The sequence below is a fragment of the Eriocheir sinensis genome, chromosome 38 (assembly GCF_024679095.1).
Source record: "Eriocheir sinensis breed Jianghai 21 chromosome 38, ASM2467909v1, whole genome shotgun sequence".
Lineage (NCBI taxonomy): Eukaryota > Metazoa > Arthropoda > Malacostraca > Decapoda > Varunidae > Eriocheir > Eriocheir sinensis.
In genome coordinates, this window is record NC_066546.1 from 5,168,574 (window position 1) to 5,195,281 (window position 26,708).

The window sequence follows — 26,708 nt, forward strand, 5'->3', positions numbered from 1 at the left end:
CCTTGTTGAATCTGAATTTATTCATCTGAAACCCATTACTACGTGTCCTACCCGCTCTATTACCATCAGAATAAGCTTATTAATATCTCCCTTATTATGCCCTTCATCCATTTAAAAACCTCGATCAAGTCTCCTCGTACTCTGTGTGTGTGTACGAGTGTGTTTTTGCATATTTTTCTGTATGTGTGTGTGTGTGTGTGTGTGTGTGTGTGTAAATATAGGCTATGTAGGTGTGTGTGTCAATGTGTGCCTCTCTCCCTGTGTGTGTGTGTGTGTGTGTGTGTGTGTGTGTGTACCTATTCATGTTGCTTGTTTCCGACAAAGAATTCGGGGAACTGATCATTGACAGTACGGTAATATTAAGAAGGTTCTGGCGCGCAAGAAGGGGCTGCCTCCACCAACCTCCATCTCTAAGTGGTGTAACTGCCACTCTTTCTTTCATTCTGTAAACTATCAACATAAACATTTGAAATGTTCAGCAAAATCTTCTGCAAAAAGAACATCCGACGTGCCCTTTCAGGCACCTGCCTCGTGGTGGGCTGCACCTGTGCCGGGGCGCATATTCGCCAAGTCTGGAACACCTCGTCTCCACGGGAAATTAGGACCAATCACAGTGCGTGCTCCGCCAGGCCACGTATTGCCAGCTCGTGACGTCATAACTTACCCTTTATTTACACAGTTTTATCAAATATATGTTATTTCGTGAGAACACACATATTTTCAACAGTTGAGATGTTTATACTGATGTTACTGATGTCTGACACATTATAGCACAGAGCTGGAACACATAACTGATAACTGTGACGAGATAATTTATCTGGAACATGTGCACTGACGGAACATCAACCCTTGCTCATCGGGCTGTGTTACTTTATTTTCAACAGCTGAGATGTTTCTACTGATGTTATTGATGTCTGACATGCTATAACACAGAGCTGGAACACATAACTGATAACTGTGACGAGCTAGGCTATCTGGGAACATTAACGGAACATCGTCCCTTGCTCCTCGGGGTGTTACTTTATTTTCAGCAGTTGAGAAGTTTCTACTGATGTTATTGATGTCTGACACATTATAACACAGAGCTGGGAACACATAATAACTGATAACTGTGACGAGTTAAGCTATCTGGGAACACTGACGGAACATCGATCGTCCCTTGCTCCTCGCGCTGTGTTACTTTATTTTCAACAGTTGAGATGTTTCTACTGATGTCTGACACATTATAACATAGAGCTGGAACACATAAGTGATAACTGTGACGAGCTAAGTTGTCTGTGGGGGCGTGAGCTGGATACATGGGGAGCGTGATTCCATCTGCCAAAAATTGCATTTTTGCAAGAAAGACACCCACCCACCCGCCCACACCCATTGCAAGAAATAAATAAATACACACACACACACACACATACACAGGCTAACCATGGAGAAGTATATATCCCTAACCTGTCCAAATGTATTAACAAGCAGTGATACATTTCTGAACAAAATTTTATATCTTTAATTACCTCTCTTAGCCGTTTCGGTGAAACTTTTTCAGTTGAGCTAGACATATCGAAAACCTTCGATAGAGTCTGGCACAAGTCTTTGCTTTCTAAACTGCCCTCTCATGGTTTCTATCCTTCTTTCTGTTCCTTTATCTCCGCTGTGGTAGATGGTCACCCACTCTCTTCCTGTTATTCATCAATGATCTTCTTTCTTTAACAAACTGTCCTATCCACTCATACGATAATGATTCCACTCTGCATTATTCAACTTCTTTCAACAGAAGACCGGCCTTCTCAACAGGAATTACAAGACTCCACAGACTGATCGACTGAAGGCTGGAGAACGCTTAATCTCAGACCTTGCTATCATTTTCGATTGGGGTAGAGGCCCGGGAACCTTGTGTCCTTCGATCAATGCCTCAAAAACCCAATTTCTCCATCTATCTACTCGACACAATTATTATTAATCTCCCAAACACCTATGCCCTATTCTTCGATAACACTCATCTTTCACCTACTTCAACACTAAATATCCTCGGTCTATCCTTAGCTCAAAATCTCAACTGGAAACTTAAATTCCAGAGCTGGGATTCTGTAGAAAAAATCTACCACCGGTATCGGTAGTCGGTAGCGAGCCGCGTCCAATCGGTATCGGTAGATCGGTAGATTTTTCAGAAATCTACCGATCGGTATAGATTCGGTATCGGTAGATTAAAAAACTCTATAATTATATAATAAAAAAATGCTTTTAAAGGCCCATAACACACTTTTTAAGTTATTTCTCTTATTTCGGTTAACTTAAGAATAGAAGTAAATTAGAGTCTTTTAATACCTTTTTTAAGTTCAAAAATACATAACTTATTTAATAAATGAATTTCTCCCTCAAAAAATAAACATCAAACTGAAAAAAAGTTAAATTTAAACAAACTAGACAATACAGCATTATTTATTAACTTTCACAAAATAAATTTCTTCCCAACACAAAAAAAAATTACAACTGAAGCAGTCTTGAGCCTCCTACTCCAGGTCGGTGTCGGCGCCCTTCTTGAGGTCCTCCTTGAGGAATGTCTTGAACTGCTCGCTGTTGCCCTTCAACATCACCAACTGCTCAAAGTTGTTGGCAGTCAGGGAGGACCTCTTGGGGCGGAGGATGTTGCCGGCGGTGCTGAACAACCTCTCAGCGGCAGCGGAACTGGGCAGGGAGGTGTTGTATTTGACAAACAACTTCACCCAGGCGTCGCGGTGGCCGGCAGGAAACTGCTCCTTCCTGACGACGTGGTCCCTGGTCCTGGCCCAGTTGATGACCTCCAGCTTGATGGCCTCCTCCAGCGTAGATTTGTTGGCTGGGGTGGTGGAAGTAGAAGGCCCATAGAGGTCATCATAGCAGAAGTACTGATTGCCACCCTGATCAGCAGCTGCCTCCCGCGTAGGGGTTGGACTGACGATGTCGACCAACTCCCTGACAAGCCTCTCCTTGATGGTGGTGTAGTCCTGCTCCGCAAGGCGGTGGATGGCCTGGAGAGTGTGGGCTGGGTGGGTGGCGGTGGCCATCAGCAGGTGCTCCTCCGCGAACAGGTGACCAAATCTAATAAAAAAAGCACATATAAGTTTTTATTTATAAAAGTTCTTTAAAATCAATAATTTCTTTTAAGTTTTATCTAAGCGACTTAATTATATTTTTTTTTTAATTTAAATTTTAGTTTTGAATAAAAGATAAAATAAAAAATGCTAAGAATTTTTTACAAGTTTTTAAAAGTTTATAAAAGTTTTTACAAGGGGTTTTATCTTACCTGTTGGCAAAGCCATTAGTGAGGTTGTCCTGGTCGAGGAGGTAGTCCACAAGCTTCTTGGCGTGCTTGAGGTTGCGGCTCTGCTGCTGCTGGAGCTTCTTCTTGAGGAGCATCAGGTCGGGCAGGAGGTTGCCCATGTAGGCCCACTTGTCTGACTGCATCCTGTCCAGGCAGGTGGCAACAGGCTCCATCACGTCCATGTACTCCTTGATGATCTCGGCATCCTTCATGTCGAAGCTGGCGGAGCCCTGGTCGGTGAGGATGCGGTTGATGGCAACCTTGGCGTCCTGCTTCTCCAGCACAAGCTCCATGAGGGCCTTCATGGAGTTGAAGTAGCTGTTCCACCTCGTAGCTACAGGGGTGACGAGCCTTCTGCCACCCAGAGCCTCCTTGATCCTGTTGGCGTAGACAGAGGACCTATTCTGCTGGTTCCACAGGGCCTGGGCCTTGGCCCCAGGCCTCCTGAAGACAGCCCTGGGCCCCTTGTTCCACTCAGGCACCTCTGCTACGTCCGTCGTGGCCAGCAGGTTGAGGGTGTGAGCACTGCATCTGAAATGTGGCGGAAGCTGTGACTCATCATCCCCCCTGTTGCGCAGCATGTCCGAGACGTCGACGACCTCGCTGTTGACGATCGCCTCGTCGGTCTGCTCCTCAAGCTCCTCCTCTGTCAACTCTGGCCTGGTGGTGGTGTCGGCGGCAAAGTGCTCGAAGGCTGCCACGTAGTTGCGCCCGTTGTCGGTGGTGCAGTGGGCGATCTTGTTGCTGATGTCGAACTCCGTGAAGATGTCAGACAGGTTCCTTGCCAGAACTCGTCCTGTCTGCTTCTCCATCAGCTCCCTGCACGCAAGAGTTGCTGCCTTCCTCTCCAAAGTGATGGGGTCGATCCAGTGCACCGTGCAGCCGAGGAAGGCCCTCCTGTGGGACGTCCAGGAGTCGGCGGTGGTGGCCACAAGGTCGACGTTCTGCAGGGTGGCCTTGACCTCATCCTTGACCTGCAAAGAAAATTAGGCTTGATAGAATACTCTTTAAAAATAAAAAAGTTTTGCTTTTAGTTATAAATTATTAAATTAAAACTCAAGTTAAAACAAAAAAGGAAAACCTTAAATGTAACTTTTAAAAGTTATAAGTTAATAAATAACATGTTAATAGTTATTTTAAAAATAAAAAAAAAATCATTTTTAAAGTTTACTTTCAACTAGCTAGTTTAAATTTTAATTCTTAAATAAAAATTTTACCTGTACAGCGTACTTGTTGAGCCGCTTGGTGAGGGTCTTCCTGCAGGGAATCTTGAACTCGGGCTTGAGGAAGTTCAAGAAGGTCCTCGTGGACTCGTCCTCGGTGTCGCAGAGGGGCTTGAGGCCCTCCGCGAACCAGACCACGTACGCCTGCTGGGCCAGCTCCTGCGACCAAGCCTTGGGCCTATCCGTCGCCTCCTTCAGGGTGATCTGGCGGCGGGTCTTCTCTATCTTGGTCGTCGGCTTGAACCTGTTGAGGGACAGGGCTGCCTCCAGAGACGACAGCATGGAGGGGTGCTTGGTCTTGTAGTGCTTCTTGAGGTTCCCCCTCGACTCGCTGTCGAACTTTATCTTCTGGGGACACTTGTAGCAGCTGGCCATCCCCTTGTGCAGCATCTTGTTCTTGAACTTGCTGCTCTTCTGGGAGGTCTCCAGCTTGTAAAACTTGAAGAACCTTAAAAAGAAAAGATAAAGATTAAAGAAGTTAAAGACTTAAACACTTTTTAAAAGCAGTGGCATCAAGATAAAACTTATAAAAGTGATAAAACCTAAATAAAAAAAAAATTTCGACTTACTCGTTAAGGCCGTGAAGAGAGCCCTTTAGCTCCTCCTCGGCGTTCAAGGCCTGTCCCCCTCCCTGGGTTTCCTCGTAGTCGGAGGTCTCCTCGCCGCTGGCGCTCACCATGTCCACGCCGCTGCTGGCCAAGGTGTCCAGCCTGCTGGTGGACATGGAAGATGCCCTGGAGAGGCTCCTGGTGTCCTCCAGGGGGTCGGCTGGGTCACTAAAACCAAATTAACATTTTTAGTTAAATTTCAATTTTTTTTTTACAAAGTAAAAACTGTCGATCAGAAATTTTCAGATAAAAAGGAAAATGCCTTTTATTTTTTTTGTTAAATTTAAATTTAACAAAGTGCCTTATGAAAAGCAAGAGACGAAACTATTTAACAGTTTCAACAAAACATCTTTTGAAAAAAGGCCTTTTTTTAAAAGATAAAAGATTTTAGATTTAAAAAAAAATCATTTAAGTTTTAACTACCTGATGATTGAGGCATCCGAGAGGCTGCTGCGGCTGCTGGTCCTCTCTTACTGGGCCTGGGACTGCCTGCTGGGGCCGGGGACCGGGCTACTGGTCAGGAACCTCCTCATGTTGATGGCGACTATACTCTGTTCACTTAAGTCTGAGCCAATTTGACAATATAAAGGTAAGCGTGTTTGTAAGCACACTGGCACAGAATAGATTGGCAGGAAGTGTTGTGTGAAATTAATTCTAACAGAGGTTATAGAAAGCTTGAAAGCCATAGAAGTAGTCAGTAAGCAATGAGTTTACAAGTACGATTAAGTTTGTGTCATCAATTTGGAGCCTAACCTAACAGAGCCTCACTCCCATGGCCTCTGCCCAGGACACGTCCTCAAGTCCACAGGGGGAAGGAGACGCTGCCTCCACACCTCACCTCTCCCCCACGCTGCCTCACACGTGACACTGGCTTACGTGACTAGCCTCACTCTGCCGCGTCCCTCTTACAGGGTTCACACACTCCTACACACGGGCCCCGCCGCGCCACATACAAAACACTCACTCAACACACAGCATATCCTAACCTCTGGTTCGTAACAATATGATTAAATAGTTCACTGACTTGATCAAAACTTTTTTAATGTAAAATAAAGTTTAAAAAAGGAAAATCACTTGAAAAGTTAAAAGCACAAAACGATTAAGTGTTGCTGCCGCGGCGGTGGACTTAAAAACACTGCCACTTAAAACACTAGGCGATGAGGCTGAGCACGTTGTCGAGAGCGTAGGAGCTAGAGCGTAGGTGTAGGCTACTCGCGTCGGCAGGCCAAACAAGAGTGGGGCTCCCGCCAAAACTTTTGGCGGGAGCGAGAATCTGCTAGGTCGTGGCTGCCTCTGATTGGCTGAGAACGCCCAGAACGGCCGGTGATTGGCTAAGCGTGATGACGTCAAAGTAATACCTGGAATTTCCTGCTAACTGCTTCCCATAGATGCGCTCGAACGTGTTGAAACTTGTCCGTTTCATTTTGCCGGGGTCGTCTTCTCTTAAGTCTTAACAAAAAAGTCCCGCGCTCGCTTTTTCAATCTACCGATACCGATTGACTGCCAATCATGCGATCGGTAGCGGTATTCGGTAGTTTCTTCAAAATACCGAATGATCGGTATCGGTAGCAGTAATCTACCGCCGGTAGTACCGATCCCAAATGTCAATCGGTAGTCCCAGCTCTGTTAAATTCACATCTCGCTCAGCTTCCTCGAGGTTGGGCGTTCTGCATCGTCTCCGCCAGTTCTTCCCCGCACAGATGTTTTCCATATATAAGGGACTTGTCCGCCCTCGTATGGAGTATGCATCTCACGTGTCGGGGGGCTCCACTCACACAACTCTCCTGGGCAGAGTGGAGTCCTCCTTCTCAACACTTTTATACTTCACAACTTGCACTTATTTTAGTTACGGAGGACGCCGTTACAGAGGTCCTGAAGTCACCTGTCCATCAAGATCAAGCTCAGTCCAACGTAAACATTACCCGGCAGACGAGAATTTTTTTTCTCTTCACTCTAGGCGCGTGATGTGTTTGATGATGTGACAAGGTGTTTTCCGGGTCTCTTTGTCCCTGTGTTCGATTCACGGCCACACATCCACGCCTTAACTTTTTTATAAGTGGTCTGCAGTAGGTGAGTGGACTGCATGCTTGCCGTACCCACCATGCGGGGAATTAATGGGCGGACTTTCAGGACTGTTTTACTTTTTTTCTCGCGGTCATAGGCCTAAACAGTCCTTTATACTTGTTTATAGGGACGCATAGATGGTTTCGTTTTACTGATCCTTGCTGCCATAGTGATAGTCGAGTCCTTTAGGCTTATTCTACCACAAACCTTAGGGCACACTCAAAGCAGATAGGTAAAGATTCGTTTTACGTCCGTGCCAGTATCTCATAATCTACTTTATGAAACATCATTATCTCTTCATATATCTTTTCTACAAACCTTCAACAGTCATGGAAACGCTTTGAAAATCCAATTCAAGGACTTTTTTTTTTTACTCCTGAAAATAGTGGATAGTTTACGAAAGCGTGTCGCCTCCTCTGGCGGCGGCCGCGGCGACGCTGCAGCCGCCGCAGCCGTAAAATAGCTTGCAGAGGGTTTAGGGTTGGGGAGCATATTTAAAATACTCCAACCGAACTTTACGATCTATTAACGGGGGGGCTGCGCCCCTCTCGACCCCCCCTTCTAGCCAGGGGGGCTATGCCCCCCCCTGGACCCCCCCCCCTCCACATGTATATGTGACTTATTTCAGCGAGGAGGTATTTCTCGCATCACCGGCTGCAGCGTCTCCGAGGCCACCGCCAGAGAAGGCGACGCTTTCGTAAACATTATTCCCTATTTTCAAGAGTTAAAAAAAAGTCCTTGAAATGGATTTTCAAAGCGTTTCCATGACTGTTGAAGGTTTGTAGAAAAGATATATGAAGAGATACTGATGTTTCATATGGTAGGTAATGAGATACTGGCATGGACCTAAAACGAATCTTAACCAAGCAGATGTTCAAGGAAAGATGCAACAAAACGCAGACAAAGAACTCATTTACTCATCGAGTTACTAATGACTGGAACAATTTAACCAGATAATATTATGAGTGCTCCTTCACCAAACTCTCAAAAATGTGTATGACAATCACATACAACGTATAACAATGGAGGCAGGCAACAGGGTCTGGTTAGATCATAAGGATACCAGCAGAACTTATTGGTGAGTGTATTTTCAGGTTCATAAAGATGGTTGTGGTTTACTTTTCCTTACTCACCTGGTGGGCTTCCTGACCCCAGAATCCACTTGACGAGGAGGGGACGCGGGGAAGCCAGCATTCTTAATCGAGACTCACCAATAAGTTCCGCGGGTTTCCTATGATCCTGTTCCCCGCCTCCATTGTTATCTGTTGTATGTGATTGTCATACCTATTTTTGAAAGAGTTCACTGAAGGAGCACTCACAATATGATCTGGTAACTTATTCTAGTCATTAGTAACTCAATGAGGAAATGAGTTCTTTGCGTTTTGTTGCATCTTTCTTTAAAGATCTGCTTTGAGTGCCCCCAAAGGTTTATGGTAGAATCAAGTTGATAATACTTATTTTTAGGTATTTATTGATGATTTCAGTAAAAATTGGTGTTAAGATTGGTTTTATCATTGCTTAGTTTTAGGATGAAACTACTATTATTGTGATAGTTTTCAATGAATCTGACATTTCCATATTGTTTTTAGTGCTTGATCCTGTAAGGGTTCCTCTCTAGTGGTCTCTTATACTCCTGGCATGTTAATGTTGGTCTGGAAAACAGATAATTTTTTTATATTTTTTATGCAACAGTAGATTTTAGCAAAGCATATGATTCACTTAATTAAAGGTGTAAAACTTATTGAAACTATGATAAACTTTCCTATACATCCACGAATTCTAGATATTATTGTCAGTGTATACTCACTGGATAAGACCAGTATTAAATTAGGATATGAAGTTCAGGAAGAAGTCAAAATAACTAGCGGCACAAAGCAAGGATGTACAGTATCAGCGACACTCTTTAAATTGATTACATATTCATTAATTGAGAAACTTCATGAGACACAGATGGGGTTCAAGGATAATTTTTTTTATATAAACACACTTTTTTATGTGGATGATGGCTTAAACTTGACACAATAGTTGAAGATGCAGAGAGAGGACTACAAAAACTACAAAAAGTGGTTGAATAGTATGGCTTACTTATAAACAAAGAGAAAAGCAATATCATTACGGTATATTTAATAAGGAAAAAAATGCAAGAAATAAGAGGAATAAATATAGAGAAACAAATTGACTATTTGGATGTAACAATACCAGTTAAAAAAGATTGTTTCAAGCAACACAAAGAAAGGATGATAAAGAAAGGGAAAGGATTAATGAATCAACTAACACCAATTTTAGCCAAAAGCTGTAACAGATAGGTGCAGGCAAAACATCCTGGAAAAGTGTCTCACTTCCATCCATCATGCATGGAATGAACGTAATAAATTTCAACAAAACAGATTTAAATAACCTACAAACCCTGGAAAATTAAGCCTATAGACTCATACTTAGAGCACCAAATCATGCACCAGCCAGTGTGTTAAGGGGGAATTTGGAAGTACTGCCATGAAGGCTAGAATTGGAAAATAAAAAATGGCGTTTATAAATTACTTGATAAATAAAGAAGGCTCGCTGGTGGGAAGAGTTTATAAGGAAATGGCAATAGTGTTTAAAAATGATAAGTGGGTGGAAAAATTGCAACAGACGGCAAGAGTAACAAGTCTTAGTAAATAAATAAAAAAATAAATAAATAAAAGAATGTTTTCATTTGAGAGATGTCTAAGGGGAATATGATAGAGCTATATAAAATGTTTTCAGATTGCGATTACTTAGATGTGGATACTTTCTTTACACTAAAGGAGGGCAACAGGACTAGAGGTCATGATAGGAGAATTAGGAAACAAGGGTGTAGGTTGGATTTACGAAAATATTTCTTTAGCCATAGGGTGGTTGATTTCTGGAATGCATTGCCAGGGGAGGTAGCATACAGCAGTAGTTTAAATGTGTTCAAAAAGAGGTTAGATAAGTTTATGGATAAAAAGATTTGTAAGGAAGTAGTAGGTGGGATATAGGGTGGATGACGAGTGGAATGGGCTGGGTGGCCGTGTGGTAGCTGGATTGGCTCATGTTGGCAGGATAACTGCATTCAGGAGATTGGATGGGCTTGGGGAGGTGGATGATGGGAGGTACACTGCCGCTCGTGGTAGGAGGACAGGGGCTGCCCTGTATAGGCCAGTGGGCTTCTTGCAGACCCCTTGCGTTCATATGTTCATAAATATGAAAATATTAAGTAAAGAAAAAAAAAAAAATCTATAGTGGAAGAATGGGACTCAAAGAACTGAAGAAAAGAACTTCTAAATATAAGTGGCACTGCCCTGTACAGAAATTGTAAGCTAAAGATTCAGGAAGAAAAGTGTTACAATAACCAGCTCTGATCAGTGACATTTCTCAGGTGTGGAGCCAACATAGTTGCCCTCAATGATGGAAACAGATTCCATAATGGTGACACAATATGTAAGGAAGGCAGGGTAGAAATAGAAGATCTACTTCATTTCTTATTATATTGCAGTTTTATCAAGAAACTAGAAACAAATGTGATTATTTAGCCAACCATACAAAGAAAATATCCTTTGTGAACTATTGTTTGAGAACATAAACAGATGGGAAGAAATTAAATGTTACATTCAATAATTTTAGAGCAAAGGTTTAATGGTAGAGAAGAGAAGGCAGCACAACCAACCATAAGAAAACCAAGAGGAGGGGTCGTTGCAAAGGCAATCCCTCCAAATTGAACTGAACTGAATATGCTACCACAAACCTTAGGGGGCACTCAAATTAGATTTCCAAGAAAACATGCAACAAAGCACAAAGAACTCATATATACTGTATTTTTGCCCTTTAACCATACTTTTATTTTTTATTTTTTTTATGTTTTTGTCTATGGCGCCAGTAGGTTTTCATGATCGGGTCTGATGGTCTGCCCCAGCCCATTGTGGCGCAGGCAAGTGTTTACAGTGGCGCCATCTTGCATTGGCTCATGTTGTCTCCTGGAGCTCATCTTTGTACCTAGAATGTTGAGTCCGGGTTGATAGATGGTTCTCTGGACAACGTGGGTAGTCTTTGGGCATTCGGCAGTGACTAAAAAATCCCAGCTTGTGGCACCGGGTGGGGTGTGAACCTGTGCCGTCATGCTATCCACTCAGCCACCGCCTCCTTGTGAAGGCTTATATGGTATATTGAGGTGGCGGAGGTAAACTATACATATACACATACACATATGCCTTCTTTAGGATTAACGTCCCCAAATACTATAATGTGATATTGTCTATTGTCTCATCAGCTTAAGTTAAAAAGAGGGACGAAGAGATGTCCCCAGCACTCCTCCACGCCCTGGCCCGGTCCCTCAGCCTCAGGGCCAAGGGGCTGGGCAGGGCGGCACAGGCGACACTCACCCTTGCAGTGGCCTCAGGAAGCAGGTGTGGAGTGGCAGCAGCAGCCAGAAGGGGCGTGGCATGGGAGGTGCTGCCGGTCAGGTGTTGCTCAGGTAAGGTGGTGAGTTTTTTTATAGTTATGGTAAAAAGTGAAGACTTGCTTAATATTCTCAAATTAGATAATGTGTATGAATCTGCATTTTAACAATAGTACATTTCCATTTAATTTTGTGGAGTTTTTTTTTCCTGATATGAGTGCTGATTATAAGAGTGTTTGCAAAAAAAAAAAAAAAAGAGGAAATAAACAACAACAAAAAAACTGCTAGTCCTTCTCCTGTAAACAGTTTGTAGTAAAAGGGTTTCAAAACAGAGAGGCCAGAATCATTTGGAGAGGTGTCTTGATACTCCCTTTTGAAAGTGTTCCAGTTGTAGGCAGGAGGACATACAGACAGAGAAAGGCTGCTCCAGATTTTACCAGCAAGAGGGATGAAAGAATGCAGATGCTAGCTAACTCTTGCATAAGGGATCTGGATAGTATAGGAATGAGCTTGAGTAGAAAGTTGTGTACAGTTGGGGATGATGTAGTAAAGTATCTTTCTTTTTACGGAATAACTCTTGCATTAGAGGTTAGGATAGTATCTAGATGAGTTTGAGTAGAGAGTATGCAGTAGGGGATGATGTAGCAAAATATTTTTCTTTTTACAATATAGAGTCCTTCACTATCTCACAGCCACTCATTTGCTTTTCCTCCTTCCTCCAGGCCACACAACCTTCAGACCAAGCACTAGCTTCACAGGAACCCAAGAAGAGGAGGAGGAGGATGACAGCCCAAGGAAAACCCTCACACCTCGCTCACCAAGACCCCCACACCTGACAGACCTTCAGAGCTCAGCATCCCCAGACAGCTTCATGTTACCGAGCCAGCACCAGCGGCACCAGAGTGATCTTTTGGAGGCCAAGATCTACGAGTGTGAGAGTGCCGATGAGATTTTCGAGGTTTACCAGAGACACAGGGAGGTGATGGACACGAGGCACTGTTTGGCACTCATCAGGAAGCTGAGTGATCTTGTGAGCTTAGGGTAAGTTTGGCAGTAAGGGTAGAAGGGGAAAAGGAGGAGCAGGAGGAGAGGATTGGATAAGAATGAAAGTGTGGCTGAATTAGAAGGAGATTAATAAGCATTTGTTTGTGAGGAGGAAGCGATCATTTTTCCTATCTCAGATTTTTTATTTTTTATTTCTAGGCCTTGATCTGTTTGCTAGTTATTTCTGAAAGCTTATATATGTTTTTTGATTTGTTTCCTTTACCCTACTGGTTCACATGCTAATTTTGATACACCACTTCAATTAATTTTCTTACCATGAAAAAAACCTGTCCTGTGCTATGGTACCAAAAACAAATTAGCTCTTGTCAAATTGAAGAATGTGTATAAATCTGCATATCAACAATACATTTTCACTTTATTTCATTCTGTGTAGTTTCTTATGTTTTCCTGATATTGGTCCTGATTAACCCCTTCACTACGGCAACGCCGATGTCGGCGTCACCGTATGGAAAGGGTTTGTCCTCTTATAAACCTCTTAATCCTCTTCTAAACCTCTTAAGAGGAAATGGAAGAGGATTAAAAGGAATTTAGAGGAGGATTGAGAGGTTTAGAAGAGGATTAATCCTCTTCCATTTCCTCTTGACCCTTTCCATACTCTGACGCCGACGTCTGCGTCACGGATGGAAAGGGTTAAAAGTTTCTGTACGCACAAATTGAAGAATGTGTATAAATCTGCATATCAACAATACATTTTCATTTTAATTAATTCTGTGTAATTTCTTAATACAATACCTGATAGGAGGACTATGTATTTGCCACTCTGAAAAATATAAATTACAGGAAAAAGAAAATAACCATAGATCCTTTTTCCAACAGTGACGATAACACAGAGCTTCTCCAAAACGAGGACTTTGAGATCCTGAGTAGCCAGCTGTTTGTGAAGTGCCGACGCATGGAGGAGGACGAGCTGGTGACACTCCTCAAGTACCTGTGCCACCTAAGAGTGCCATCCAACTCCAAGTTAACTCAGGCAGTCCTTCAGGTGGGGTTTTGGAAGCTTGGAAGGGCAAAGCTTTAGGTGCCGTAAAGGTTTGGTTAGGTTAGGTAAAGAGTCGCTGAAAGCTTGGGTGGAGTAAAGGTTAGGTTAAGTTAGGTAAAGAATCATTGAAAGCTTGGGTGGAGTAAAGGTTAGGTTAAGTTAGGTAGAGAATCATTGAAAGCTTGGGTGAAATAAAGATTGGGTTAGGTTAGGTAAAGAATCATTGAAAGCTTGGGTGGAGTAAAGATTAGGTTAGGTAAAGAATCATTGAAAGCTTGGGTGGAGGAAAGATTAGGTTAGGTAAAGAATCATTGAAAGCTTGGGTGGAGGAAAGATTAGGTTAGGTAAAGAATCATTGAAAGCTTGGGTGGAGTAAAGATTAGGTTGGTTAGGTAAAGAATCATTGAAAGCTTGGGTGGAGTAAAGATTAGGTTGGTTAGGTAAAGAATCATTGAAAGCTTGGGTGGAGTAAAGATTAGGTTGGTTAGGTAAAGAATCATTGAAAGCTTGGGTGGAGTAAAGATTAGGTTAGGTTAGGTAGAGAATCATTGAAAGCTTGGGTGGAGTAAAGATTAGGTTAAGTTAGGTAGAAAATCATTGAAAGCTTGGGTGGAGTAAAGATTAGGTTAAGTTAGGTAGAAAATCATTGAAAGCTTGGGTGGAGTAAAGATTAGGTTAAGTTAGGTAGAAAATCATTGAAAGCTTGGGTGGAGTAAAGATTAGGTTAAGTTAGTGAAAGAATCATTGAAAACTTGGGTGGAGTAAAGATTAGGTTAGGTTAGGTTAGGTAAAGAATCATTGAAAACTTGGGTGAAATAAAGATTAGGTTAGTTTAGGTAAAGAATCATTGAAAGCTTCGGTGCAGTAAAGGTTAGGTTAAGTTAAGTAGAGAATCATTGAAAGCTGGGGTGGTGGAAAGATTAGGTTAGGTTAGGTAAAGAATCATTGAAAGCTTGGGTGGACTAAAGATTAGGTTAGGTTAGGTTAGGTTAGGTAAAGAATCATTGAAAACTTGGGTGAAATAAAGATTAGGTTAGTTTAGGTAAAGAATCATTGAAAGCTTCGGTGCAGTAAAGGTTAGGTTAAGTTAAGTAGAGAATCATTGAAAGCTGGGGTGGTGGAAAGATTAGGTTAGGTTAGGTAAAGAATCATTGAAAGCTTGGGTGGAGGAAAGATTAGGTTAGGTTAGTTTAGGTAAAGAATCATTGAAAGGTTGGGTGGAGTAAAGATTAGGTTAGGTTAAGTAAAGAATCATTGAAAGCTTGGGTGGAGTAAGGATTAGGTTAGGTTAAGTAGAGAATCATTGAAAGCTGGGGTGGAGGAAAGATTAGGTTAGGTTAGGTTAGGTAAAGAATCACTGAAAGCTTGGGTGGAGTAAAGATTAGGTTAGGTAAAGAATCATTGGGAGCTTGGGTGGAGTAAAGATTAGGTTAGGTAAAGAATCATTGAAAGCTTGGGTGAAATAAAGATTAGGTTAGGTTAGGTAAAGAATCATTGAAAGCTTGGGTGGAGTAAAGATTAGATTAGGTTTGGTAAAGAATCAAAGTAAGTTTGTAAGGTCAGTGCTTGGGAGGAGTAAAAACTAGGTAGGGTTAGGTAACAAATGAAATGCAATCAGGGTCAAAGTTTAAGTAAAAATCAGGTCAGGGTAGGTCATGTTAGGTAGAGAATCAATCGAAGCTTAGAAGGTCAAAAGTTAGATAGAGCAAAGACCAGGTCAGAGGAGGTTAGGTTAGGCAGTCAATAAAAAATGCTATATGGGTAATAAAACCATAAAAAGTCAAAGGTTGGGTAGAGTAAGTTTATTTTAAGGTAAGTTAAGAATCAGTAACAAATGTCCTGTCTTTATTTCTACTCTCTAACAGGTATGAATTGAATTAAAGTTTGATCCACATTTATTTTGCCATTTTCTTGACTTCCCATAAAATAAAAGCAAGATAGAAGGTCATATTCAAACACCTTATTTTCTGTTAAATGCTAAAGGATGCTTTTCATTGTTTTTTCATACATTTTCTATTATTCTTTTATATCAACAAAAACTACATTGAAAAGCATCACCTTCTCTATTTTTCTTTTCCCCTCAGATGTTGAAGAACCAGATCAATAACTTATTCCAGAAGCAGATGATTTTCCTCTATTTCCTGCTTTAGTCTGTTATTTACTTCTGTACATGAAAACTAGAATGAAATACCTCACCTTCTCTATTTCTCTTTCCCCTCAGATGCTGAAGAACCAGATCAATGACTTATCCCTCAAGCAGATGATTTTCCTCGATTTCCTACTGAGGAAGATGCCACTAACGCCACTCTCTGACGCCCTGCTGACCGCCATCCCCATCCTGCTCAGCAACGCCCTCACCTCAGCGGCTCTCTCGGACCTCTCCCTCAATGATCTCTCCCAGGCCTTCACTATCTGCTGTCAGGGGAAGGTGGAGGGGACCGGCACCCTTCTGCAGGAGATGTATAGCAGGGGAAGTGTGAGGAGCGTGTCAATGGCCATGAGTCTGGTGTGGACGCTCACCCAGATGTCCTCCTCGCGCATGCTGTCCAGACTTCTGACCACTGAGCAACAGCTGACGAGGGATGTGATCATGAAGGAGTGCCTGGAGATTCTTGCCAAGGAGACTGACGCCCTTTCACGAACACAGGTATGACAGTCAAGCAACTATGGAAAGATGGAGAGCAAAGTATATTATTTTGTTACCAGTCACCCAAGTTATTTATTTTTGTGTGGTTATGAGAACATAAGAATGTAAGGAGTCTGCAAGAGGCCAGTTGGCCTACACAAGGCAGCTCCTGTAATCCTAACCCCACCTTACCTCACTATCCATGAATTTATCCAACCTCTTCTTGAATGTATCTATGGTATTGGCACCCACAACATGACTGCCAAGTCTATTCCATTCATCCACCACTATTGGTAAACAAATTCTTGCCTATGTCTTTTTTGAATCTGAATTTATCTAACTTTAATCCATTGCTACGTGTCTTACCTGGTTCTTTAACAACCAAAACCCAATTGACATCCCCTTCACTAAAGCCCTTCATCCATTTATAAACTTCGATCAGGTCTCCGCGCAACCTTCGCCTTTCTTGAAAGTGTAGATTTAAATGCTTCAGTCTATCCACATAAGGCAAGTTTCTCACCCACTGAATCATTTTTGTCATCCTTCTCTGTACAGATTCTAACATCTTGATATCCATTCTATAGTAGGGTGACCAAAACTGAACCGCATAATCGAGATGAGGTCTAACTAGTGCTAAGTAAAGTTTGAGGATAACTTAAGCACTCCTATTGCTTATGCTCCTTGAGATGAAACCCATGCCTCGGAAATTTGTGTGTAGAAATGTATTATTATTATGTAAAGAGACGGTATCTGTGCATTTTGTTTTGTTTTTTAATTTGGTGAAGGATGATTTTGAGGGGACGCTGTAGAGGATAGTGGATGAGTTTGATAGGTTGTGCAAGAGGAGAAAGCTGAGAGTGAATGCTGGAAAGAGTAAGGTTATGGTATTTGAGAGGGCGAGAGAACAGGTCATTGATTTGGCAAAGCTGTACAGAGTTAGAGCAGAGAGTACAATGAAGTGTAGGATAAGGTTAGGGGAGGAGGGAATGAAGGAGGTGACTGAGTTTAAATATTTAGGGAAAGTTTTATGTAAGCATGCAAGTTTTTTTTTTTCTTTTTTTTACGTCGCGGCCTATTGCGCCGGTAGGCCTCTTCCCGGTGGGGCCTGATGGTCGGCCCAAGGCTCCTTCCCGGTTGGGGCTGATGGTCAGCCCAGCCCGCTGGCAGGTGAATGTTTATAGTGTCGCCATCTTGTATTGGCTCATGCTGCCCTCCCGGAGCTCATCTTTAATCCTAGAAGCTAGAGTCCGGGTTGATAGGTGATCATCTGGACAGCATGTGGGTAGTTTTAAGCCACTCGGCGGCGGCTGAAAAATCCCAGCTTGGTGGCACTGGTCGGGGATTGAACTCACGTCCTCCTGAACGCGGGGCCGTCACGCTATCCATTCAGCCACCGCCTCCCCAAGTATGGAAGGTGAGGTGAGGGAAAGAGCAGTGAAGGGCAGACAGGTGGTGGGTGCATTGGAGAGAGTTGTGAAAGTAAGAAGTGTGAGCATGGAGGTAAAGAGGGGAATACAGAACAGTATTATCCTGCCAACTCTGTCATATGCATCAGAGATGTGGACATGGAATGCAGCACAGCAATCAAAAATATGTGCAGTGGAAATGAGTTATTTAAGAGGTGCTTGTGATGTGTTAGGATGGGATGGAGAAAGTAATGAAAGCGTGCATGAGTGGTTTGGTATGGTGTGACAGCGAAAGGAGTGGAGTGTGGAGTGGTGGAGTGGGTGAAGCGTGGTGCATTGAGATGGTTTGGACATTTGATGAGAATGGGGGAGAATGAATTTGTGAATGGAGTGTATGAGGGAAGGATTGAGGGAGGGGGTGTCAGGGGAAGACCACCCGTGAAGTGGATCAGTATTGTGAGTGAGTATTAAAGCGAGAAAGTTGGAAGTAGCAGGATTGAGTTTGCTGAGAGGGAGGGCCAGAACAGGGAAAGATGAGACACTTCTGCCGTGGCCACCCCCTGGAGGGTAGTTCCCGTGAGGGAGCAGGACGTCGGAGATATATATAGAGAGAGAGAGGTGATTTTGAAAGTGTCAAACTTAGGTTTTTATTTTGACAAAATTTAAAGTGTGGGTTTATTATGTTATTGTTTTCATTGTTTAAGTATGAATATGATGAGAGTATTTTGTTTTTATTGTCTTACGTGTTCTATGTTTGGAAAGATTTTCGACAGTAAACGAGAATAATGAATTGTTGTCTCCCCCTCCTCCTCCTCCTTATCCATCATTAAATCTTCTGCTTCTTCCACAGATAGACTCCACCCTCACCAAGATCTCCGACGGCTACACGAAGCGTGACCAGAGCTGTTACAATGAGCGTTTCCTCCAGGCAGTAGCGTTGCACTCCTGCCGCACCTCCATCCCCTTCGAACCCGCCGGCCACATACTAAGGAAGATGATGAAGATGGTGAGTGTGTTTGTGTGCTCCCATTCCCACTCCTTACTGCTACCACGCCACCAAATCTTTTATATGCTTCTCCTCCTGTACTACTCCTTATACTCATTCTTCTCTCCACTTCCCAAAGACCCTTATACCATTGTTCACGTATCTAACCTCCCCTACTGCACCTATTTGTATCTTCATGGGATTGAGTCAAGTTTGTAAAGTCCTGTATTTTATTGTGTATATTTTTGAACCTCTTTTTATAGTTTTTCTGTACTCAAGTTTTGTTCAGTGAAGCTTTTGGTCTATATAGATTTTCATTGGAAAGGAATGTTGTGGTATTATTTTGACTCACTCTTTTCATATTTTATCCTGTATTTCTCCAGTCCTCTCTACCATATTGTTGCATATCCTGTTTTGTTTGGTAAAGCATTGAATCCAGAACAATTTCTCAGATGGGTTATTGACGTATAAAAAATCAAAGCACACCATCATACCCTTTATTTACCACCTTCATAAATGTGTAATGTTTCCTTCTTTTTTAGGAATCAAGAAATGCTGTCTTATTTTCATTGGGCTAATGATACAGGCAGAAATGTTAAGGCAAATGTTAGAACACTTATACCTTGAATGACACAGGCAACTCTACCAAAATGTGCATGTGATGAAAAACTGATTGAGCCAAAACTTGGGAAATTGCCAAAAAATTACTTAGGCCCATATTTTTAAACCTTTCAGTGCCCAGGCTCACGCATTTGGCAAGGCTTTCATAGGATTTCTGGGTATTTCCTTGGGTACTTCTATGACCCTGGTGGTAATTTGACAAGGCTTTCATAGGATTTCTGGGTATTTCCTTGGGTACTTCTATGACCCTGGTGGTAATTTGACAAGGCTTTCATAGGATTTCTGGGTATTTCCTTGGGTACTTCTATGACCCTGGTGATAGTTTGGCAAGGCTTTCATAGGATTTCTGGGTATTTCCTTGGGTACTTCTATGACCCTGGTGGTAGTTTGGCAAGGCTTTCATAGGATTTCTGGGTATTTCCTTGGGTACCTCTATGACCCTGGTGATAGTTTGGCAAGACTTTCATATGATTTCCGGGTATTTCCTTGGGTACTTCTATGACCCTGGTGGTAGTTTGGCAAGGATTTCATAGGATTTCTGGGTATTTCCTTGGGTACTTCTATGACCCTGGTGGTAGTTTGACAAAGCTTTCATAGGATTTCTGGGTATTTCCTTGGGTACTTCAATGACCCTGATGGTAGCTTGGCAAGGCTTTCATAGGATTTCTGGGTATTTCCTTGGGTACTTCTATGACCCTGGTGGTAGTTTGACAAGGCTTTCATTGGATTTCTGGGTATTTCCTTGGGTACTTCTATGACCCTGGTGGTAGTTTGACAAGGCTTTCATAGGATTTCTGGGTATTTCCTTGGGTACTTCTATGACCCTGGTGATAGTTTGGCAAGGCTTTCATAGGATTTCTGGGTATTTCCTTGGGTACTTCAATGACCCTGATGGTAGTTTGACAAGGCTTTCATAGGATTTCTGGGTATTTCCTTGGGGTCTTCTATGACCCTGGTGGTAGTTTGGCAAGGCTTTCATAGGATTTCTGGGTATTTCCTTGGGTACTTCAATGACCCTGATGGTAGTTTGGCAAGGCTTTCATTGGATTTCTGGGTATTTCCTTGGGTACTTCTATGACCCTGGTGGTAGTTTGACAAGGCTTTCTAGGATTTCTGGGTATTTCCTTGGGTACTTCTGTGACCCTGGTGGTAGTTTGACAAGGCTTTCATAGGATTTCTGGGTATTTCCTTGGGTACCTCTATGACCCTGGTGATAGTTTGGCAAGGCTTTCATAGGATTTCTGGGTATTTCCTTGGGTACTTCTATGACCCTGGTGGTAGTTTGACAAGGCTTTAATAGGATTTCTGGGAATTTCCTTGGGTACTTCTATGCCCTGGTCGTAATTTGACAAGGCTTTCACAGGATTTCTGGGAATTTCCTTGGGTACTTCTATGCCCTGGTCGTAATTTGGCAAGGCTTTCACAGGATTTCTGGGTATTTCCTTGGGTACTTCTATGACCCTAGTGATAGTTTGGCAAGGCTTTCATAGGATTTCTGGGTATTTCCTTGGGTACTTCTATGACCCTGGTGATAGTTTGGCAAGGCTTTCATAGGATTTCTGGGTATTTCCTTGGGTACTTCTATGACCCTGGTGGTAGTTTGGCAAGGCTTTCATAGGATTTCTGGGTATTTCCTTGGGTACTTCTATGACCCTGGTTGTAGTTTGGCAAAGCTTTCATAAGATTTCTGGGTATTTCTTTGGGCACTTTAATGACCCTGGTGGTAGTTTGGCAAGGCTTTCATAGGATTTCTGAGCATTTCATTGGGTACTTCTATGACCCTGGTGATAGTTTGGCAAGGCTTTCATAGGATTTCTGGGTATTTCCTTGGGCACTTTAATGACCCTGGTGATAGTTTGGGAAGGATTTCATAGGATTTCTGGGTATTTCCTTGGGCACTTTAATGACCCTGGTGATAGTTTGGGAAGGCTTTCATAGGATTTCTGGGTATTTCCTTGGGCACTTTAATGACCCTGGTGATAGTTTGGGAAGGCTTTGATAGGATTTCTGGTTATTTCCTTGGGCACTTTAATGACCCTGGTGATAGTTTGGGAAGGCTTTCATAGGATTTCTGGGTATTTCCTCAGGTACTACTATGACCCTGGTGGTAGTTTGGCAAGGCTTTCATAGGATTTCTGGGTATTTCCTTGGGCACTTTTATGACCCTGGTGGTAGTTTGGCAAGGCTTTCATAGGATTTCTGGGTATTTCCTTGGGTACTTCTATGACCCTGGTGGTAGTTTGGCAAGGCTTTCATAGGATTTCTGGGTATTTCCTTGGGTACTTCTATGACCCTGGTGGTAGTTTGGCAAGGCTTTCATAGGATTTCTGGGTATTTCCTTGGGCACTTTTATGACCCTGGTGATAGTTTGGCAAAGCTTTCATAGGATTTCTGGGTATTTCCTTGGGTACTTCTATGACTAGTTTGGGAAAGCTTTCATAGGATTTCTGGGTATTTCCTTGGGTACTTCTATGACCCTGGTGGTAGTTTGGCAAGGCTTTCATGGGATTTCTGGGTATTTCCTTGGGTACTACTATGACCCTGGTGGTAGTTTGGGAAGGCTTTGATAGGATTTCTGGTTATTTCCTTGGGCACTTTTATGACCTTGGTGATAGTTTGGGAAGGCTTTCATAGGATTTCTGGGTATTTCCTTGGGTACTACTATGACCCTGGTGGTAGTTCGGCAAGGCTTTAATAACATGAATCTACAAATCCACTCATTAGAACCCAATTAAGCTTTTTCTCGCCCCTTGGAAATGCTTGATATGAGTTGGAAGCATTTTATAATTACAACCTTAGGCAGTTTGTGTATGGGTGATGACTTCTTAAGGTCGGCATTATGAGACACTTTAGCTTCTCACACCGGCTATTTCTAAAGGTCAAAGAGGGGGCCAGTCGGGTTCTAATGAGTGTTTCTTCAGGTTCACCGTACAAAGGAAGGACCAGACTACCACCAGGGCCATAAAACTACCCCTGGAAAATGCCCACAACTCCTACGAAAGACTTGTCAAATATGGGTTCTTGGGCGGTGAAATATCTTATAATGCGACCCCTTCTCTCTCCCCCTCCAGTACTACCTCTCCGATGAGCTGGTTCATTACATTGTGAGGGTCATCATCTCCAGGCCTGAGGAGGTGCCGGAAGCCAGGCTCGGTGTGCTGCCCATCCTGTCAGCCCTGGCGGTCACCACGTCGCTGCCCAAACATGACCTGAAGGAAGCGCTCGACATCATCATGACCCACAAGTCCCTCAGGTTGGATGCGGTAAGTTTTTTTTTCTGTAGGTTTTATCGGTTAGTTGTTGTTGTTGTTGTTTTCTTCTTCCTATTATTATTATTATTATTTTATTATTATTATTATTATTATTATTATTATTATTATTATTATTATTCATTTTCTTCATCTTCTACTTCTTCATATTCTTATTGTTCTTGTTCTTGTTTTTCTTGTTCTTCATCTTCCTCCTCCTCTTTCTCCTCTTCATCTCATTCTTTTCTCCTTTTCCATCTTCTTGTTCATCTTGTTCTTATTCTTCTTGTTTTGTTCTTTTTGTGTTTTATTTATTTTATTTTTTGCATCACAGACAGAAGGAAACAAACAACCATTAAGTGCCATCAATAAGCTTGCAAATGACATATGATAATAGTGCACAGGACAAAACTGAGTTACAGTAAGAAAAGACCAAAGACAACTAGATCAAAAAACATCACTAAGAGCCAATTTCACAATTCAACACAGTGGCTTTGTAATTGCCCAAACCAAACTATTCATTCTTCTACAATCCACAATGTTTAGCTTTTCAGTGCAACACCAGATGCCCAAGAGATTACCCGTACTGTTTCCTCAAATTTCTTAACTCAGAACACAAAACACTATACAATGAATTTTCAAAGTCTCAGGTATTGGTTTGGAGGCTTACTAACCCATCATGGCGAACTGTGAAAGTGGCCCTAAACCTCTTATCCCCTTCAGGAGGAGTACTACAAGAAGCCCCTGCTTGTGGTGGCCATAGACCTGCTGAGTGCTGGCTACTTCCACCCTCCCCTCATGAACATCCTCACCTCACCAGATACCCTCAGCATGTACGTCACCTTAGTACTTATAACCTTCTATATCCATCTAGGCATGTATCTTCTCACATATTTATCATTATTATATGTGTAACTTCAATAATAACCCTCGTCCCAGATGTCTGTTAGCCAGGCATGTATTAACCCCATGACTGTGGATTTCCTACAAGAAGACCTCACCAAGCTTCAGGAATGGATAAAAAAGTGGCTACAATTCAATGAAGAAAAATATAAATCAGGTCAGGTCACTCTAAGTAAGGAATTATTAACCTATTCATATTCACTCATATAAGAAAAAAGGAAAGAAATTCAGCCGAGATTTGAAGATTCAAGTTAAAATAATGTTTCTTAATCATTATTCTACCAGAGTTAATTTTTGTACCTCAAGTAAATTTTATAGCATTGATTCTTCCTGCTTTGAGTACTGACTGAAGGAGGAGTGCGTACAAACGGGCATACATAATCCTATTACTAATATTACTACAGTGACTCAATAATAACTTCTTTTCTTCTTCATCTTTTTCCTTATTTTCCCTTATGGTGTTGGACAGGCTATGAGTCTCTCCCCACTCTTGACAATCATATACTCTCTCCTCCCTAACCACAATAACAATAACAATCCGCATCTTATTCCGCAGGTTCATGTCCAAGTACCCCAAGGATGACCCCAACCAAAAGCGGCTGTTAGTGGTGGACCAGGCACTCGGGCAGGTGTTCCAGTCTCCCTGCAGAGTTCCAGAGTCTTTTCTAGAGCCCGGGAGGAAGCTCTTGGCCAACCAGCCCCCCACCCGCTCCAGCCTCAAGGCCATGCTGCTCCAGATCCTGCACGACCCAAGCTGCCTCGTGTCTGGGGTGCTGGTGGATGGGACTTATATAGGTGTGTGCGGGAGGTGTTGGAGAGGGGGAACTGTTCAAAATTTAACCTTCTTCTTATTATTATTATTACTCTGCTTCTTCTTTTTCTTCTTCTTCTTCCTCTTCTTCTTCTGTTTCTTCCTCTTCATCTTCTTCTCCTTCTTCTTCCTCCTCTGCTATTTTTCTTCTTCATTTTCTCTCATATCATCATTTATCAGTACTGTAATGTTCCTATAATGCAGTCGCACCACATTATAAAAGCCATAATTACACCATGTTACATTATTTATGACATCATTCTAATATTTTACGCATTATAGGAATTTTATGGTTTTGATAAATCCGGGCATTACATAGCAAGGGGGGGAAGGTGTCTAGTTGTGTGTTCTTACCTATTTCTTCTTAGATATTTGTGATCATGTAAGGTCATTAAGTCAAGTTTTGGTGTCCTGTATGTCAGATTCTGTTCACTAAGGTTGTGTGTACTTTTAACAGACATGATTTGATCTGGTAATGAAGTGTGTGCATGTGTGTGTGTGTGTGTGTGTTTGTGTATATTTGTGTACTTGTATTATCTTCTCTTCTTTTCATTAACATCCTTATTTTCCCTTGTGGGGTTGTACAGTATTATCCTGTATTACTCGCACTATCTTCCTGGTTGTAACTGTAAGCTCATGTGTTGTGGATCTCAAGGGCTTGGGTTACAGTTTTTTCCTATCTTTCCTCTCAGACCACATGCTAGCGTTGGATCCCGAGGGTGTGCCAATCAAGCTTAAGAGTGATGATAATCCCCTCATGAGGAACCCATCCATTGACACTCTGGATGTGCCGCCCGAAGCTACCAAGTAAGTGAGAAGTAACGTGAGGCTGTGGTGCATCTGAGGGTTGTGTGGCATTAGCAGTTGTCAGGAGACCTCCCCCGAGTCAGGTCAGCTTACTTAACCTCACTACACCACATTCAGGAAAGAGGGGGAGGGGAGATTGCTTCTGCTCTATTAACCTGTCCACAGCAATTGGCATGGATTTGGCTTTCACTGATACCCTTGTAACATATACTCCCAGGTCTTTCTCTGTCTCTGTGGTGTATACTGGAGTGTTTCCCATGTGTTATTGGTATGCTGGATATCCTCTCCCAAGGTGTATGACTTTACATTTTACTTCACTGAATTGTAGCAGCCACTTTTTGTTCCATTTCTGTAGCTAGGCGATGTCTTCTTGTAGGAAACCCGCAGTCAAGGGGTTAAAAAACACCATCCACTCCCAACCCTCCACTTCCTCAGGCTCGCTATACTGGACGTGGGCTCATCCATGGTCTTCAGGCCTACCAACATACTACAGGGTCAACAGCGGCTACGTCAGACCATCCTCGAGTCTGCCGGGTTCAAGGTCTTGCCGATACTGCAGAGTGTTATCTTCCAGCACCGGGACGAGGAGAAGCTGCTGTACGTCAAGAGGGAGCTGGCTAGTGGTGGTGGGGTGGCGCTGAGCTAGTAGGATGTAGCTGTATGACTGCCAATCTGTACGCACTAGCTCGTTCCAACTAGTACTCATGTCAGGGTAAATGTTTCTGATTATTGAAGTGAGGTGTGAAAGTAAACCATTCTCTTCTCTTCTTTTTTTGAACTTCCTTATTTTCCCTTATGGGGTTGGACAGGCTATAGTTGATATTCCTAGACACTTCTGGCTCTCACATCATCTATCTCCAAAGGCCAAAAAAGAGATCAGTTGGGTTCTAAAGAGTGTTTTTTAGGTTCATGGTAAGAAGAAGGGTCAAACTACCACCACGGTCATTGAGGTACCTCCGAAAATGCCCAAAACTCCTATCAAAGCTGTGTCAATATGTGTGCTTGGGTTACAAAACGTTTAAGAGTATGATGCTTTGAGTCTCTCCCACCCTTGACAATCGTATACACCCTCCTCCCAGATGTTCATCCCCCTCATGCCTTCCTCCACACACTGTCTCCAGGTCTTCTTCGGCAAGTAAACTGTTCCTAAGATTGTAAATATTTCTTACTTTTTTGTACGTCTACTTACTACACTTATTTCTTACTTGTAAACTCTTATTTCAACTTGTCTGTCGTGGTTTATTTTCGCACCTTAGCTCAACTTTGATCCTAACATGAGTACTAATTGGAGTTCTTTGTACAAACTGGTGAGCATACTCTAGTGATTGTGAGGAGGAGGAAGAGGAGGAGGAGGAGGAGAGAAGACTGTGTAGGTTAGTTAGGTTAGGGTAAGTGGGTGGGTGGGTGGGTTTTTATTTTGTTTGTTTGTTTGTTATTGTTTACCTTGTGATTATTTGTATGCATTTGTGTGTGTGTTCCTGTTTTCTGTTCCTGTCTAATTCATGTTTCTTTCCCTTCATCTTCAATTATTTCATTTTCTTCACTTCCTCTTTTCTACTGTATTTCATTTTCTTTATCCTTCATTTGCTCTAATTCTGTATTCTGTTTTTACCAATTTTTCACTATTTTATCTTAATCAGAGAGAGAGAGAGAGAGAGAGAGGAGTCTGAA

General features: G+C 42.4%; 2 protein-coding genes and 1 long non-coding RNA gene across 3 annotated transcripts; 2 read left to right on the forward strand and 1 right to left on the reverse strand.

The window, feature by feature from the left end:
• Positions 1–2,417: 2,417 nt before the first annotated feature.
• On the reverse strand, positions 2,418–6,761 carry LOC127008570 (uncharacterized). Its single transcript, XM_050880772.1, has 5 exons — positions 5,550–6,761; positions 5,088–5,294; positions 4,513–4,966; positions 3,278–4,269; positions 2,418–3,072 (listed from the first exon to the last, which is right to left on the reverse strand). The coding sequence occupies exons 2-5, from the start codon at positions 5,240–5,242 to the stop codon at positions 2,505–2,507; spliced, it is 2,169 nt and encodes a 722-aa protein (XP_050736729.1). The 5' UTR covers positions 5,243–5,294; positions 5,550–6,761; the 3' UTR covers positions 2,418–2,504.
• A 236-nt stretch (positions 6,762–6,997) lies between these two features.
• On the forward strand, positions 6,998–26,442 carry LOC127008571 (uncharacterized). Its single transcript, XM_050880774.1, has 11 exons — positions 6,998–7,196; positions 11,458–11,661; positions 12,309–12,627; positions 13,468–13,633; positions 15,852–16,277; positions 18,513–18,668; positions 22,340–22,531; positions 23,240–23,349; positions 23,976–24,214; positions 24,923–25,037; positions 25,473–26,442. The coding sequence occupies exons 2-11, from the start codon at positions 11,484–11,486 to the stop codon at positions 25,681–25,683; spliced, it is 2,112 nt and encodes a 703-aa protein (XP_050736731.1). The 5' UTR covers positions 6,998–7,196; positions 11,458–11,483; the 3' UTR covers positions 25,684–26,442.
• On the forward strand, positions 13,650–13,911 carry LOC127008573 (uncharacterized). The gene is made up of 2 exons (XR_007761190.1): positions 13,650–13,837; positions 13,882–13,911. It is a non-coding gene; the product is annotated as an uncharacterized LOC127008573 (long non-coding RNA).
• Positions 26,443–26,708: the final 266 nt, after the last annotated feature.